Consider the following 12,774-nt stretch of genomic DNA (forward strand, 5'->3'; position numbering starts at 1 on the left):
CAATCAAACTTAATTTTTTATTTAAAAATGTCTTACGACCTCACTAAAATTTTTTTTTTAATTAAAAACATTTTTCACTATAAGTAGTCAAAGGCAGGAAAATGGATGATAATCTTTCTAGCAAAGAAGCCATTAAATCCTTCCCCGGCCCCATTCATCAGAAATTGTGTACCATAACTAAAATTCTAAAGCCCTGTACGGGCTGTAATTGCTTGCTCAAGCAGTTGGCCAGATGGTCAAAGATAATAAAAAGAGCTCCTTGAAAGGGATAAAGAAAATGCCATTAAAATAACAGAGGAGAGGGGGAAATCATGCATTACATTGAATAGTGTACAGAGATGTTACTCCTTTTTCATAAGTGTTTCTGAAGCAGAGAGAAATAGCGCTGGACAAACTTTATATTGTGGTGCTGGGTTTATCTGAAGATCAAACTTGACGTCGCTTGCTTATTCCCTAGCGCAGAGATGACCTTCACTCTGGATTTAAGAACAACATATGTGCCGAAAACAGTTTGGCTCAGTGGATAGAGCATCGGTCTGTGGACTGAAGGGTCCCAGGTTCGATTCCGGTCATGGGCTTGTACCTTGGTTGCGGGCACATCCCCATTAGGGGGTGTGCAAGAGGCAGCTAATCGATGATTCTCTCTCATCGATGTTTCTAACTCTGTATCCTTCTCTCTTCCTCTCTGTAAAAAATCAATATTATATATATTTTTAAAAATTAAAAAAAAAAAATTTAATGTATGTCTGGTTCTTTGCCTGCTAGGAGAGGCTCTAAGGCCTAACAATGAGAAGCATGCTGCAACAGAAATAAGCTTAATAAGGACAGAATTCTGGGAAAGCTGGTCTCTCTCACCCAATCTTTTATTACTCCACATCGGGGTTTTGACTGTTCCGTATGACCTTCCTGGTCCATGTATCAAAAGCTTCTTGTGGTTCTCTCTCTCTTTTTTTCAAGTATAGTTGACATTGACTATTATATAGTTTCACATACAGCATAGAGTTAGTCGTTTATGTAACTTTGGAGGGTAAGACGAGCACTTACCTGACACCATGTATAGTTATTACAGTATTATTGACTATATTCTCTATGCTATCACTTACATCCTGTGACTTACTCTATCTTTCCGTGTAGAAGATCCTTTTTTTTTCTTTTTTCTTTTTCTAAAGTCATTAGACTGAAAATCAAAGGGCATCTTATACACGTAAGTCAGCCGAGGAGAGAGTTGAGGAGGGTTGTGTGGCTGCCCACACCTTGTCAAACAGGCTTTCTCCAATCATGAGCCTTATTGTCACTGACCTCAGCTGATGCCTTAATTGTCGGTGGAGATGGAGAGTGCACAGATGCAACAGGGACTGGGGCGTTCTAAGCCCATAAAAATGTCAAAAAATAAAAATATAATAAATACCAGTATGTGATTATCTTACTCTTCAAAATTTAAACTGAATGTAATCAGCTTTGCAAAAGAGCGTGAAAATAGAGCTGCAGAGAGACAATTAGGACTCCTTCTACTGAGTGTATGATCAGACAGTGGAGAAAACTGGAAGAACAACTCCTTAAGATGACAAAAAAAGAAGAAGGCCTTAAGAGGAAAACCAGCAAAATGTTTAAAATATCGATTTCTTAATTTTGGGTTGGAAAAGGGGGGGGGGGGGCTAATGCTAATTATCTCTTTTATATTATGATAAGTACCAAAGGAGAGAGTTTACCACTTTTGTCTCCCAACTGTAAAAGTGGGTGTAACAGAAGATGAACCTCAGTCTTCTGGAAAATGTATGGCTATGGACGTATTTGCTTTCTCGAATTTGAAACAAATGAAAAGTAAAAATATTACACTGAGGTCATGAACTCATAGCAATGTCCTGGAGGGGCAAAAGTAATTTGAAAAGCACTTAATGAAAGATAAGCTCAATTTCTTCCCCTCTCCTCATGCTCTCACCTCTAGGTAAGATATAAGGCCTTCTGGGCAAGTGTCTGATGACGCATCAGTGCCTAAAATTAATGAAAAAGGCAGGCAAACTTGCAGAAAGAATTTAATAATGTTCAGCTTGTGAAATGGAAGATCATTCCCTTAGAGCACAGTATCCTCTCTCTCTCTCTCTCTCTCTCTCTCTCTCTCTCTCTCTCTCTCTCTCTCTCTCTCTCTCTCCACACTCCATATTGGGTTTGGACATTTTATTGGACAAAATAATGATTTCTAGCTGTGTAGCGATGGGCTCTTTCTTCCCACTGAGCCACAGGGTCCTGCTGAGGCTGGAGAGCACTGTGTCTGTGGGCCAGGTGAGCTCCTTGCTCTTGCTCCTGGAAGCCTGCCTTTCTCCTAGCGGTGGCAGTGACAGGTGGGGCCAGGTGAGCGTCCTTCTTGGTGCAGGAGGCCCAGGCTTACCGGTTGATACAGAGTGTGGGCACTCTCTGCCACCGTGATTCCTGTCAAGCGCAGGCCGCCAGCTGGCGCTGGGCTGCTTCTGGCAGTTACAGGGAGACCGACTTTCTGTTGTGAAGCTTCAGGTGCATCTGCCGGTGGGGAAAGAGCAACAGGCACCGTTGTGGGAACTGGGACCTGGGGACTTGTGGGCTCTCACCCAGCGCAGAGCCTGAAACGAAAGTGCTTTCAGTGCTCTCCAGGAGAAAAGAGCTTCAGGAGAAATGTGCACTCTCCTGGGGCCACTGGGGCCACCTGGCTTTCCCGCCAGGCTCTTCCCACCTGCTCACCCCCAGGGAGAAAGGCATGTGCCCACGGCGGCTCCCCTGCTGTTTGCTTTCACATTCGTTCAGGTTCAGCTTCTGGGTATAAAGTAGAAACATGAGTAGGGACGCGAGGAGAATGAGTTACTCTGAAAAGTGTGTTGACAAACAAGGGAGTCAGAGACTATGTCCGATTTGTTTTTTATTTCCCCAACATTGATCCCTTCCGTTGCTCAGAGATTTGCATGGCTTATGGGATGAAAACTTGGTTGTAGGTACCTTTGCTGCGAGCCGGTACTCTTTGCTATGAGCACTGTGATATCAGCCAATTATTTGAAAGTGATTTCCCTTGAAACATGACGCAGAATCTATGTGCTGTAACAGTCCCTTTCCATAGTGAGGGCTTACTGTAGGCCCAAGACCTGCTGACGCTTGAATGCTGCTGTGCCCCATGGGGTCAGGGGGCGGGGTTTGACTCATCAGAGATGAAATGTGACTGCCCTGTGTTTCTTCCTCGTCCTCAGAATCAGCTTTCTGAAGGCCTAGTTTCGGAGGAGGGTTTTTTGTTTGTTTGTTTGTTTGTTTTTCAAGTACTAAGTAGTTGGGACCTGGCTAGTGTGGGGTGCGCTGCGGTGAAGCTGCAGGAGAAAGAGGCTGTGGTCATGGCCCTTGGGATGCTGTTTTCTGGGAAGAGAGAGATGCCGTCCTTAGGACCACAGTGTGGTGCAGGTGTGGAAGGGCTGTGGTTGTTTGGAGAAGAATAGAATCCCCCACAGAAGGAATTAGGGAAGACTACAAGTGAAGGAGTTGGGTTTGAACTCCGCCTTGAGACCTGGATAGGAATTTGGTGGGAAGAGATGGGAGTGGAGAGACCATCCCAGGTGGAGAGAAGCACGAGGAGAAGAAGAGAGGGATGGGTTGGAATTGGGGGTCAGTGAGCTTGCCAGGGCGTGGGCTAGAAGGGAAGGAGGCCCTCCCTGGAGACCCTGGAATGCCAGCCCAGGACTGTGGGTGACTCTGGCCTGACTGCCTTGTAATGTTTTAGAGCACATGTGTCAAACACAAGGCCCGCGGGCCAAATCCGTCCCGCCAGGCCTTGCAATGTGGCACCACGCTGTCATCACTGCACTCTGCTGCGTTTCCATCACAATGACAGTTTATGACTGTTCAGTAAACCATTCGGCCCACGATTTAGGCTGGATTTTAGATTTTGGCCCCTTCTCTGATTGAGTTCGACACCCCTATTTTAGAGTAACCACCACAGCCCTTTCTTTCCCAGGCAAATAGAGTGGGAACAGAATACGTTCTTTCACAGAGAAACTGGGAGTTCTTAGAAAGTTTTCCCTGGGTCATTTCCAGTTGTTTGGGGCCCTCTCTTCACTTTCCCTCCGTGGGGAAATGCAGCAATTAGGCAGGTAGTGGGAGGGTCAGAACATTTTGTCCCCGATGTAGGCAGCAGCCTCAGGATACCGTAGATCGTTTTGATAGACGAGCTTAAAAAGTAGAGATCACTTCCCCAATCAAAATGAACTGGATGTGTTTCTGTTATGTGTAGCATACAATTATGTCTGAATGCTCTACATTATTGATTTGGCTGAATGCTCTTAGACATGCTATCTTGTTTGTTCTGAGGACTTTTTTCTGATTGCAAATACTCAGCCTAAGTTAATATTTCATGAGAATCAATCATAACTTGAGTATAGAACTATGATGGAAGTCATGGCTACTGGTAGAAAGAAAACAAACAAACAAACAAAAAAACAACCACAAGATAACTGTGCTGCACTCAGGCCAGTTTAGACGGAGAAACACAAAGCTCTATTCAAGCACTAGTCCCATTTCCTGTCTTTGCCATCCTATGGGTAATGATGAACTTTAACCAGTTTACCAACTCTTTAGGCTATTGCCCTCCAAAGACCATATTAATGCACTGGTTTGATTGACTTACAAAGTGTTATCATACCCACGTATTGACTTGAGTAAGAACTGTACAAATATGAAGACACTCATCCAAACAGCATGTGAAGTAGATATTATGATTATTCCTATTTTGCTGACAGGACAATCAAGGCACATTGAAGTGAAGTAATTTGCCCAAAGTCACAGACATTGCCGCTTTAGCAAGCCTGTGAATTGGAGGTTGGGCTTGGAATCACCTGTACAAAAAGGACACAAAACCCGTGTGCTCTGTGACAGAAGTTCATTCTTGGGACTTTGATACAAGCTTCTTTTCTACCGTCGGTCAGTAGTTGTCATTCCAGAAGCTCAGCATTTTAAATGTTTGAAAGTGAACGATTTCTGTGTGTATACATCAAACACATAAACTATACCAGAGCCAGGGCTTGCACATGTAAATATCTGTGTTTTCCGATGGTCTTAGGCTCTACAGCAGCGGTTCTCAACATGTGGGTCGCCTAAGACCATCGGAAAACACGGATATTTACATTACAATTCATAACAGTAGCAAAATTACAGTTACGAAGTAGCAACAAAAATAATTTTATGGTTGGGGGGGGGGGGTCACCACAACATGAGGAACTGTATTAAAGGGTTGCGGCATTAGAAAGGTTGAGAACCACTGGAATAAGAAATGATATTGTCTATTTGCCCAGCACCCTGCTAGGCATATTTTTGTTTAATCCTCCCAACAACCCAGAAGGCAGGTCCTGTGAATATCTCCTTACACAGAGAGGGCAGCTGAGGCCCCGAGAGGCATAGTAACGGAGCACATGGCATACAGCAGGAAGCAGCAGGGCGGCAACTTGACCCTGGACTTGTTTCCTGAGCCTCTGGTCTTGAGCCCTGTGCAGGCCACCTGCCTTGTGCCATGGCACCCCCTGCTGGTCCCTGACCCTCCTCGCTGGCAGCAGCCTGCTCTCCGGGCTGGCTGGCCCTGCTGACTGCTGCTGACTCTTGTCAACGTTGAACAGCTGATCAGTATAAATTTCTTGTAGGCATTCTGATTCCTATCTTTATAAGACCCTGTTCCTTGCCTTTGCTGTACAGCAAACATGTGAAGAGTCTGATTTCACCCATTGTTCTTCCATCATCAACCTTACACCCAGCCCGAGTTCAGCATCTGCTGAATACCACTCCATCCTGCGTGAGGGAAGCAAGAATGTGCCCAGGGGTGGGTGGGCAGAGGGACCCTGACACAGTGGATCCTGACATCGAATGTGGAGGGGAGTCCGTGCTTATGATGTCACGTGAGCTGCTCATGAGGCGCCTCACGGAGTCTCTGCACCTATTTGCAATATGTTCTCTTACTTTCAGACAATACTTCTTTTTATAATTTTTAAAAAATTTTCTATTGATTTTTTACAAAGAGGAAGGGAGAGGGAGAGAGAGCTAGAAACGTCGATGAGAGAGAAACATCAACCAGCTGCCTCCTGGGCACCCCCTTCCGGGGATGTGCCCGCAACCAATATACATGCCCTTGACCGGAATCGAACCTGGGACCTTTCATTCCGCAGACCGGCACTCTACCCACTGAGCCAAATTGGTTTCGGCCAGACAGTATTTTTTTTTCTGCATCAGTCATGGCGTCCCTGTCTGGGACGTGCCTTTGGTGAATGAGTGAATGAACAAGGAACTGGATGCATGAATCGTTCGTCGCTTGGTTCCCTTGATTAAACGGCCTCCTCTGGGGCCCTGGGATGCCTTGCTACTTAGGATTGTATTTCCTCCACCTGGCTCTTCCCCCTGCATGCCTGAACCCTCTTCCCGCCCCGCTGTCCCCGGCTCTCCATCTCCATGTCAGTCCAGAGCGTGGCAAGAACTGTTCTTTTAGGAAGTGCTACAGGTGGTATGAGGGTCAAGAGTTTTAGAATAAAACCATACTGCAGGGAAATCAGGAGTTCACTCAGCTTTTTAGGGACTCCAGTAACCATGTCTGATATTCATGGAGGGACATTCTGATTCCTAAACAGACTTTAGGGCAACCCACTAGGGACTGGGGTGTTTGAGAAGCTCATCGTACAAGCACACGCAGTGGAATGTGTTCCACATCCTGACTTGGTTGTTTCATTGAAATGCTCGATTGAAAAATACAGTGTTAACGGAAACTCCATTTGTGGGACCAGCGATGGATTCCCAGGGGATTTTGTTTTCCGGTTGGAGTTTGAAACTGGTGCATATCGTCCATGTCAGGACAGGGTGCCCGTTAAGTGGCTTTCCTTTCTGTGTCTCCGACAGACGTGTCCTCCCCACACCAGCGGGCCTCTGCCAAGATGAAGCCAATAGAAGAAGGGGCGGAAGACGATGACGAAGTCTTTGAACCCGCGTCACCCAAAGCATTTAAAGTCCGTGAGTTGCCTTGATCAGAGAGAAGAGCCAGGTTACCGAGATGGAAATGGTCTTGAAGATATCCTGAAAAATACCAGCACTTTATCACTCACTGCTTTTAGATTATTCCTCTTTAGGGCATCGGGATGGTACAGTCTGAGGAGGGCAGAGAAGTGAGGAAGAGTCGAAAGTCAGAAGGCTGTTTTAGCTCTCTCTTTTTTTTTTTTTATGGGTCAGCTTTTTTTTTTTTTTTAATATATTTTATTGATTTTTGTACAGAGAGGAAGGGAGAGAAATAGAGAGTAAGAAACATCAATGAGAGAGAGTCATCGATCAGCTGCCTCTTGCATACTCTCTACTGGGGATATGCCCACAACCAAGGTACATGCCCTTGACCGGAATCAAACCCGGGGTCTTTCAGTCCCCAAGCCGACGCTCTATCCATTGAGCCAAACCGGTCCCAGCTATTGGTCAGCTTTTTAAGTGGTTGCTTTCCTGAGCCTTCTGACTAAATCTAGTTCTATTTTGAGATACATATTTTCACAGTATTTTCTAGATACACTATCCTTTTAACTTTGAAAGCCTTAGTGTCCTGTCCATTCAAATGCCTCCCCACTTACTTTTCAAGGCTGTGGTTCATTTTGCTCACGGGCCGTTTTTTCTCTGTCATGGCGATGGCGTTGTCTATTCGATAGCTTTATCACACAATGCAAGTTTGAAATGGAGATTGCAAGTGGCATTAAAAAGCAGGGAATCTCAGGCTTTGCTCAGTCAACTTTTTAGATGGAAAATTTTAAACAAAGACGTGATTCGACTGGTGTTTATTTTTCTACCGGGCCATATACATTACCCCACTAGATTGCCTTCCGTGGACGTTGGTTAGATAGCTTGATACTGAACAAAGCATCAGACTTTGCTCACATTACCCTTGCATTATGCTAGTCGTACATTAGAACTGAAACCTAACGCTGGGAAGATAAACAGACGGAAGTGGTTCTGAGCCCGGTGTCAGCCTTCAGCCACTCACCTGGGGCTCGGAGCCTTCTCACCCACACATCTGGGGTGGAAACACTTCACTTGAGGCCGAGAGGAGAGGAGCGTCAGGTGGCACAGAGCAGCTCCATCCTCGGGTCAGGATTCTGAAGTTTCAGGTTGTCCTTCCAGCCGTCAATGTCTCTTTAACAGATACCGAGGACCATGGGGCAGAGGTTAGCCATGGGCCGTACCATGAACACCCAGCCTGGCTACTGTCGTGAGGGCCTTGATTCCACTCTCCTTTCCACCAGAACCGTGTTTTAGGACATGGTGGTGTTTGGCTGGTGAGGAACGAGGAGCTGGCTTGACTCACGGTCAGTCTGGTGGGTGTGAGTCCCTTGGGCGGAGTCCCTTGACCGGCTGTGCGGCTTCATACCCATCAGTGTTTTGTCTCATCCCCTAGGACAGTGGTCGGCAAACTCAGTCAACAGAGCCAAACATCAACAGTACAATGACTGGAATTTCTTTTGAGAGCCAAGTTTTTTAAACTTAAACTATGTAGGTAGGTACATTGTTATTAACTTAATTAGGGTATGTGGTGTTTTGCAGACGAGCCACACTCAAGGGGCCAAAGAGCCGCATGTGGCCCTCGAGCCGCAGTTTGCCGACCACGGTCCTAGAACCAGCGTTGAGTAGGTTCCCTGTTAGAGTGACCTGGTAAGGAAAGTTCAAATGGAACTGTTTTCAGATGAGTTGAGCCAAAAGAAGCACCTCTTGCCAAGGAGTAATATCTGTTAGAGAAGGAAAATAAGCTGCCCTGTCATTTTCCTAGGCCTTTTTTTTTTAAAAATTAAAGCCAATTATTTTAGTCCTTTCACTCGAGTATGTTTACATGCCGGGTCCTCTTGGAGAGAACATGCATAGACGGGGACTCCAGCTCCCAGCGGCTCCCTCCAGGGTTTGCACAGCCACATCCCCACTGAAAGGCTGACTGCGCTCTGCTCCCCTCGCCTCTCTCCAGCGCCTTAAGGTGACCAGACGTCCTGCTTTTGGTGGGACAGTCCTGATTTTTAACAATTTGTCCCGAGTCGTTTTAAAAAAGTCCCGATTTGGGGCGGGGGGGGTGGGGGGTGGGGGGGGAAACGCTGCAGGACAAATTGTTAAAAATCGGGACTGTCCCGCCAAAAGCAGGACATCTGGTCACCTTACCTTAGAGATTTGTTTTGGGGAAATGAAGCAGAGGGGAACGGCCGAGCGTGGCTTTAAGACGTAATATTTATTGGGTTGAACACACATGCCTGTGCCTGAGCTCACCCGTGTTGCTGTGAGGGGATGGCGTTAACACTGTTCCCCTCGCCGGTTGGGTCAGGCCGAGGAGACCCTTGAGGTCCCACGTGCATAAGAGTAGTGACAGGGTCAACCCACAGAGCCCTTAGACATGATGTCCGCCCTGAGGAGACAGTAGTTGTAGGTTCCGCTGAGGCCGCACTTCCTTGTTCTGTGGGCGCACAGAGCCTTGGCCTTGGGGCACACAGAGCCTTGGCCTTGGGATCCCGGACCCCAGCCCCCTTGAGGTTTGTCTCACGTGCTCCCCTCAGACAGGGAGGGTCTCTAATGCTCAACCCGGACGAGTTGGGAGGTTCCTTTCAAAAGCACACTGCTGACATCAGGTGACAGGGAGTCATTAACTGCTTTTACTAAAATGTGTGTTGTGCAAGCGTGTGCATGTGCATCCTGTCATGGATAAGAAGACTGACCTCAAGATTAGGGATTTTAAAGAGCCACTTAGCCTGAAAGGGACACGTGAAACTTTTTAAATACAGCCCTATAAGGAACACCACGTGCCTAAGCGGGGGTGGGGGTGGGAGGGGGAAGGAGCCAGGCCACTGAGAGGCCGTCCCACAGAGACGGGCAGCAGCTAAGGAGACAGGAAAGCGCTCTGGGTGTAAGCTCTCTGGAGGACTCAATCACTCACTAATATACAAACGAACAGCGCGTCTTTGGATGAGGCATACATGCAGAGCCAAAAACATGTTATGTTCGTTGCCAAAGCCGCCAGATAAGATGCTTCCTCTGATTTCGGTATTCCCTTGTGTGACCAAGGTTCAGAAAATGGTCTGCAAAAATGACTCTATAGATCACCCCACATCTATGTTCAAGTGTAACATCAAGTCTGTTGTGTGAATCTGGAGTGTTACATTCACACCAGAATGTATGTGTCATTTTGTAATATTTTGGAGCCCTCCTAAGTATTTGTATGTATAAAATAATAGCACAGACACTAGATAGATCCTCGATGACGTTTATGTATCTTAAACTGTAATAACGGGTGCTATCTCATTGTTTTGTGGTTGCCATCCTTTGCTTTCCGGGGTCTCTCCATGGCCCCCTACGGTTCGGTTCCGCCTGAGTCCCTTCGCCACCAGCAGCGTCCGCACTCGGAGACCTCCCCTTCTTCCCGCGGTTCTCCAGCCGCGGGTGTGAAGCGTCTCTGGCTGTATATCGATAACTTGCAGCTGCTGATCCCCAGGCTCTGTCTTGGCCCGAGAACAGAGTAACTTGGATGCTGGGAAAACCTGCACACCCCGCCCTGTTCCTGGGGCGCAGGACGTGACTCCGCCCTCCGGGGAAGATTCTCCTGCCGGTGTGTGTATGTGTGTGTGTGTGTGTGTGTGTGTGTGTGTGTGTGGTGGCCCAGCCGGGAACATGGTCAGGTCTGGCCTTCAGGTCCTGGTGCCCTCCTCCCTGCAGACCCCAGGCTGCAGCTCCGAGGAGCCACTGGCTTTGTGTTATGTGTGTGTTTTTATTGTCTTCATTTCCTTGGTCGTCTCTAAACCTGCTCTGTAGGAACCTCTGGCCTAGCCATGCCTCGGGGTCCCCTCCCCTCCCTGTGTCCGACCCTGATTTCCCAGCCAGTTTTCCTGATTATCCTCAACTAGAGTGACTAGCGGTTCCCACCTATTCCGTCCCAATCCCCAAGGGTTTGAAAGGCCAGGATGCTGTGTAGGGAGCTGGAGGTCGCCGTGGAATCTCGGCTTCAGTTCTGCTCTTCTGCTCGAGGGACGGCCCAGTCTCCCTGAGGACAGCCATGCCTTGGTTGTCACAGAGCCCCAGATGCCTCGTGCGTGCAGGATGACAGATTGGAAGTGTCGCTTAAGAAACTTGCTTTTAAGTACTACTTGCAGGAACTGTTAAACTTACTTGCAACCTGGTTTTAAAGTACGCGAGGATTTTATGAATGCTTTATATAGTCACATTTATAATAAATTTACATTTTGTCCGAATAAAGCCGTATCGTTTAAAATATCTTCATATATTGTCATTTAATCAAATAAACTTCTTACTGAAAAAAAAATATGTGTATGTTCTTTTCATTCTTCTTACTTATACAGTTTCATAAGATTCCACAGCACAGGGGGGTCACAGGAAGGGGGAGGGGACCTCCCCCCCCCCCACCCTGGAGCTATTCTGTGGTGGGCAGGAGGGACCCACCTTTCTGTGCTTGAAGGAATGCACTTTTCTTCCATTGACTGTCCTAAATGCACTGGGGAGGTGGGGAGGGGCATCCCTCAGCCTGGCCTATGCCCTCTCACAGTCCAGGATCCCAATGGAGGTGTCCGACTGCCGGCTTAGGCCCGCTCCCCTAGGCCAGCAGCCGGACATTCCGCTAAGGGTCCTTAGCACTGCTGTGGAGATGGGAAAGGCTCTTGCCACCGATGCATGCTCGCCAGTGGTGAGCCCAGCTTCTGGCCTAGTGGTGCTCCCCCTGTGGAGAGCACCACTAGGCCAGAAGCTGGGCTCCTGTGTTGAGCATCTGCCCCCTGGTGGTCACTGTATGTCATAATGACTGGCTGTTCTGCCTTTCAGTCGATTTGCATAGTAGGGTTTTATTATATAGGATGTGGTGGTGGTGGTGGTGCGGGGGCTAATAACATGTTGCCCCCAACAGATTTTTTTTTTATCTATGTTGTCCATCTCAACCACCCTCCTAGCTCAAAGCAACCCTAAAGCAGGACCTGGGGGGGAAAGGCGGAGCTTCGCCTCCCCCCATGTGGCTCTGAGGTCAGACAAATGCATTTCTGAACACTCTCTACCCGTGGATCTTCAGCAGGTTGTTAACCATCCTGCCCTCCGCCCCCATGGCTTCGTGTCCCCAGCTGCACTCTAGATCCTTTCCCCACACAGCTGGCGCTCGCTGAGTGTTAGTTCTCGCCCCTTTTCCTTTGGTTGCCAAGTTGGGTCCTTAAGGCTTTGGCAACCACAGCCCTTGTAAAGAGCCAGAGAGTCGGTGCCAGGACCTGAGGCACAGGCAGGGCAAGGGCTGTGGCCAGGGCCCTGGTGCTCACAGCAGGGGAGGCTGGAGGCACAGGAGCCCACAGGCTGCACTGTCTGCATGTTGGAGGGGGCAGAGGAGCCCGTCCCGAGGTCGGGAGGTGGCCCCGGGAAGCACGAGGCTGGAAGGAGGCTGAGGGCAGCTCTGTGAGGTGGCTCATGGTGGACAGCACTTGTGTTCGGTTAAATGATGATCTTAATAAGGTGAAGAGAAGAAAGAACTTGTTACGTGTGGTCAACCCTTATTTTCAACTAATACCCCTGCTTATCTCCCCATGGTGGCTGGCCAGTAGCTTTGGGCAGGTGGAGTGGACACGCATGGAACACAGGATGGGCCAGTCTTGACCACAGGAAGGATGGAGGGAAGTTCATCTAGACCTAGGGAGTGTGGGAAGGGAGACGTTCTCCAAAATTCAAGAGACTGGCCTTCTCCATGCGGTTTGATTGCTAACGAATGCTGGGGTTTGGGCAGGTCGCATTACCTCCCTGGGCCCAGTT

General features: G+C 48.0%; 1 protein-coding gene across 3 annotated transcripts in view; it reads left to right on the forward strand.

Annotated features, from left to right (window-relative positions):
• Window positions 1-7,218, forward strand: part of BVES (blood vessel epicardial substance) — a 33,882-nt gene extending 26,664 nt beyond the window's left edge. For all 3 annotated transcript variants that reach the window (XM_045572934.1, XM_036415257.2, XM_036415256.2), the window contains one exon: window positions 6,880-7,218. In XM_045572934.1, the coding sequence (XP_045428890.1) occupies window positions 6,880-7,004 (125 nt within the window). In that variant the 3' untranslated portion in view covers window positions 7,005-7,218. The remainder of the gene's footprint in view (window positions 1-6,879) is intronic.
• Window positions 7,219-12,774: the final 5,556 nt, after the last annotated feature.

The sequence above is a fragment of the Pipistrellus kuhlii genome, unplaced genomic scaffold, assembly GCF_014108245.1.
Source record: "Pipistrellus kuhlii isolate mPipKuh1 unplaced genomic scaffold, mPipKuh1.p scaffold_m20_p_5, whole genome shotgun sequence".
Classification (NCBI taxonomy): domain Eukaryota; kingdom Metazoa; phylum Chordata; class Mammalia; order Chiroptera; family Vespertilionidae; genus Pipistrellus; species Pipistrellus kuhlii.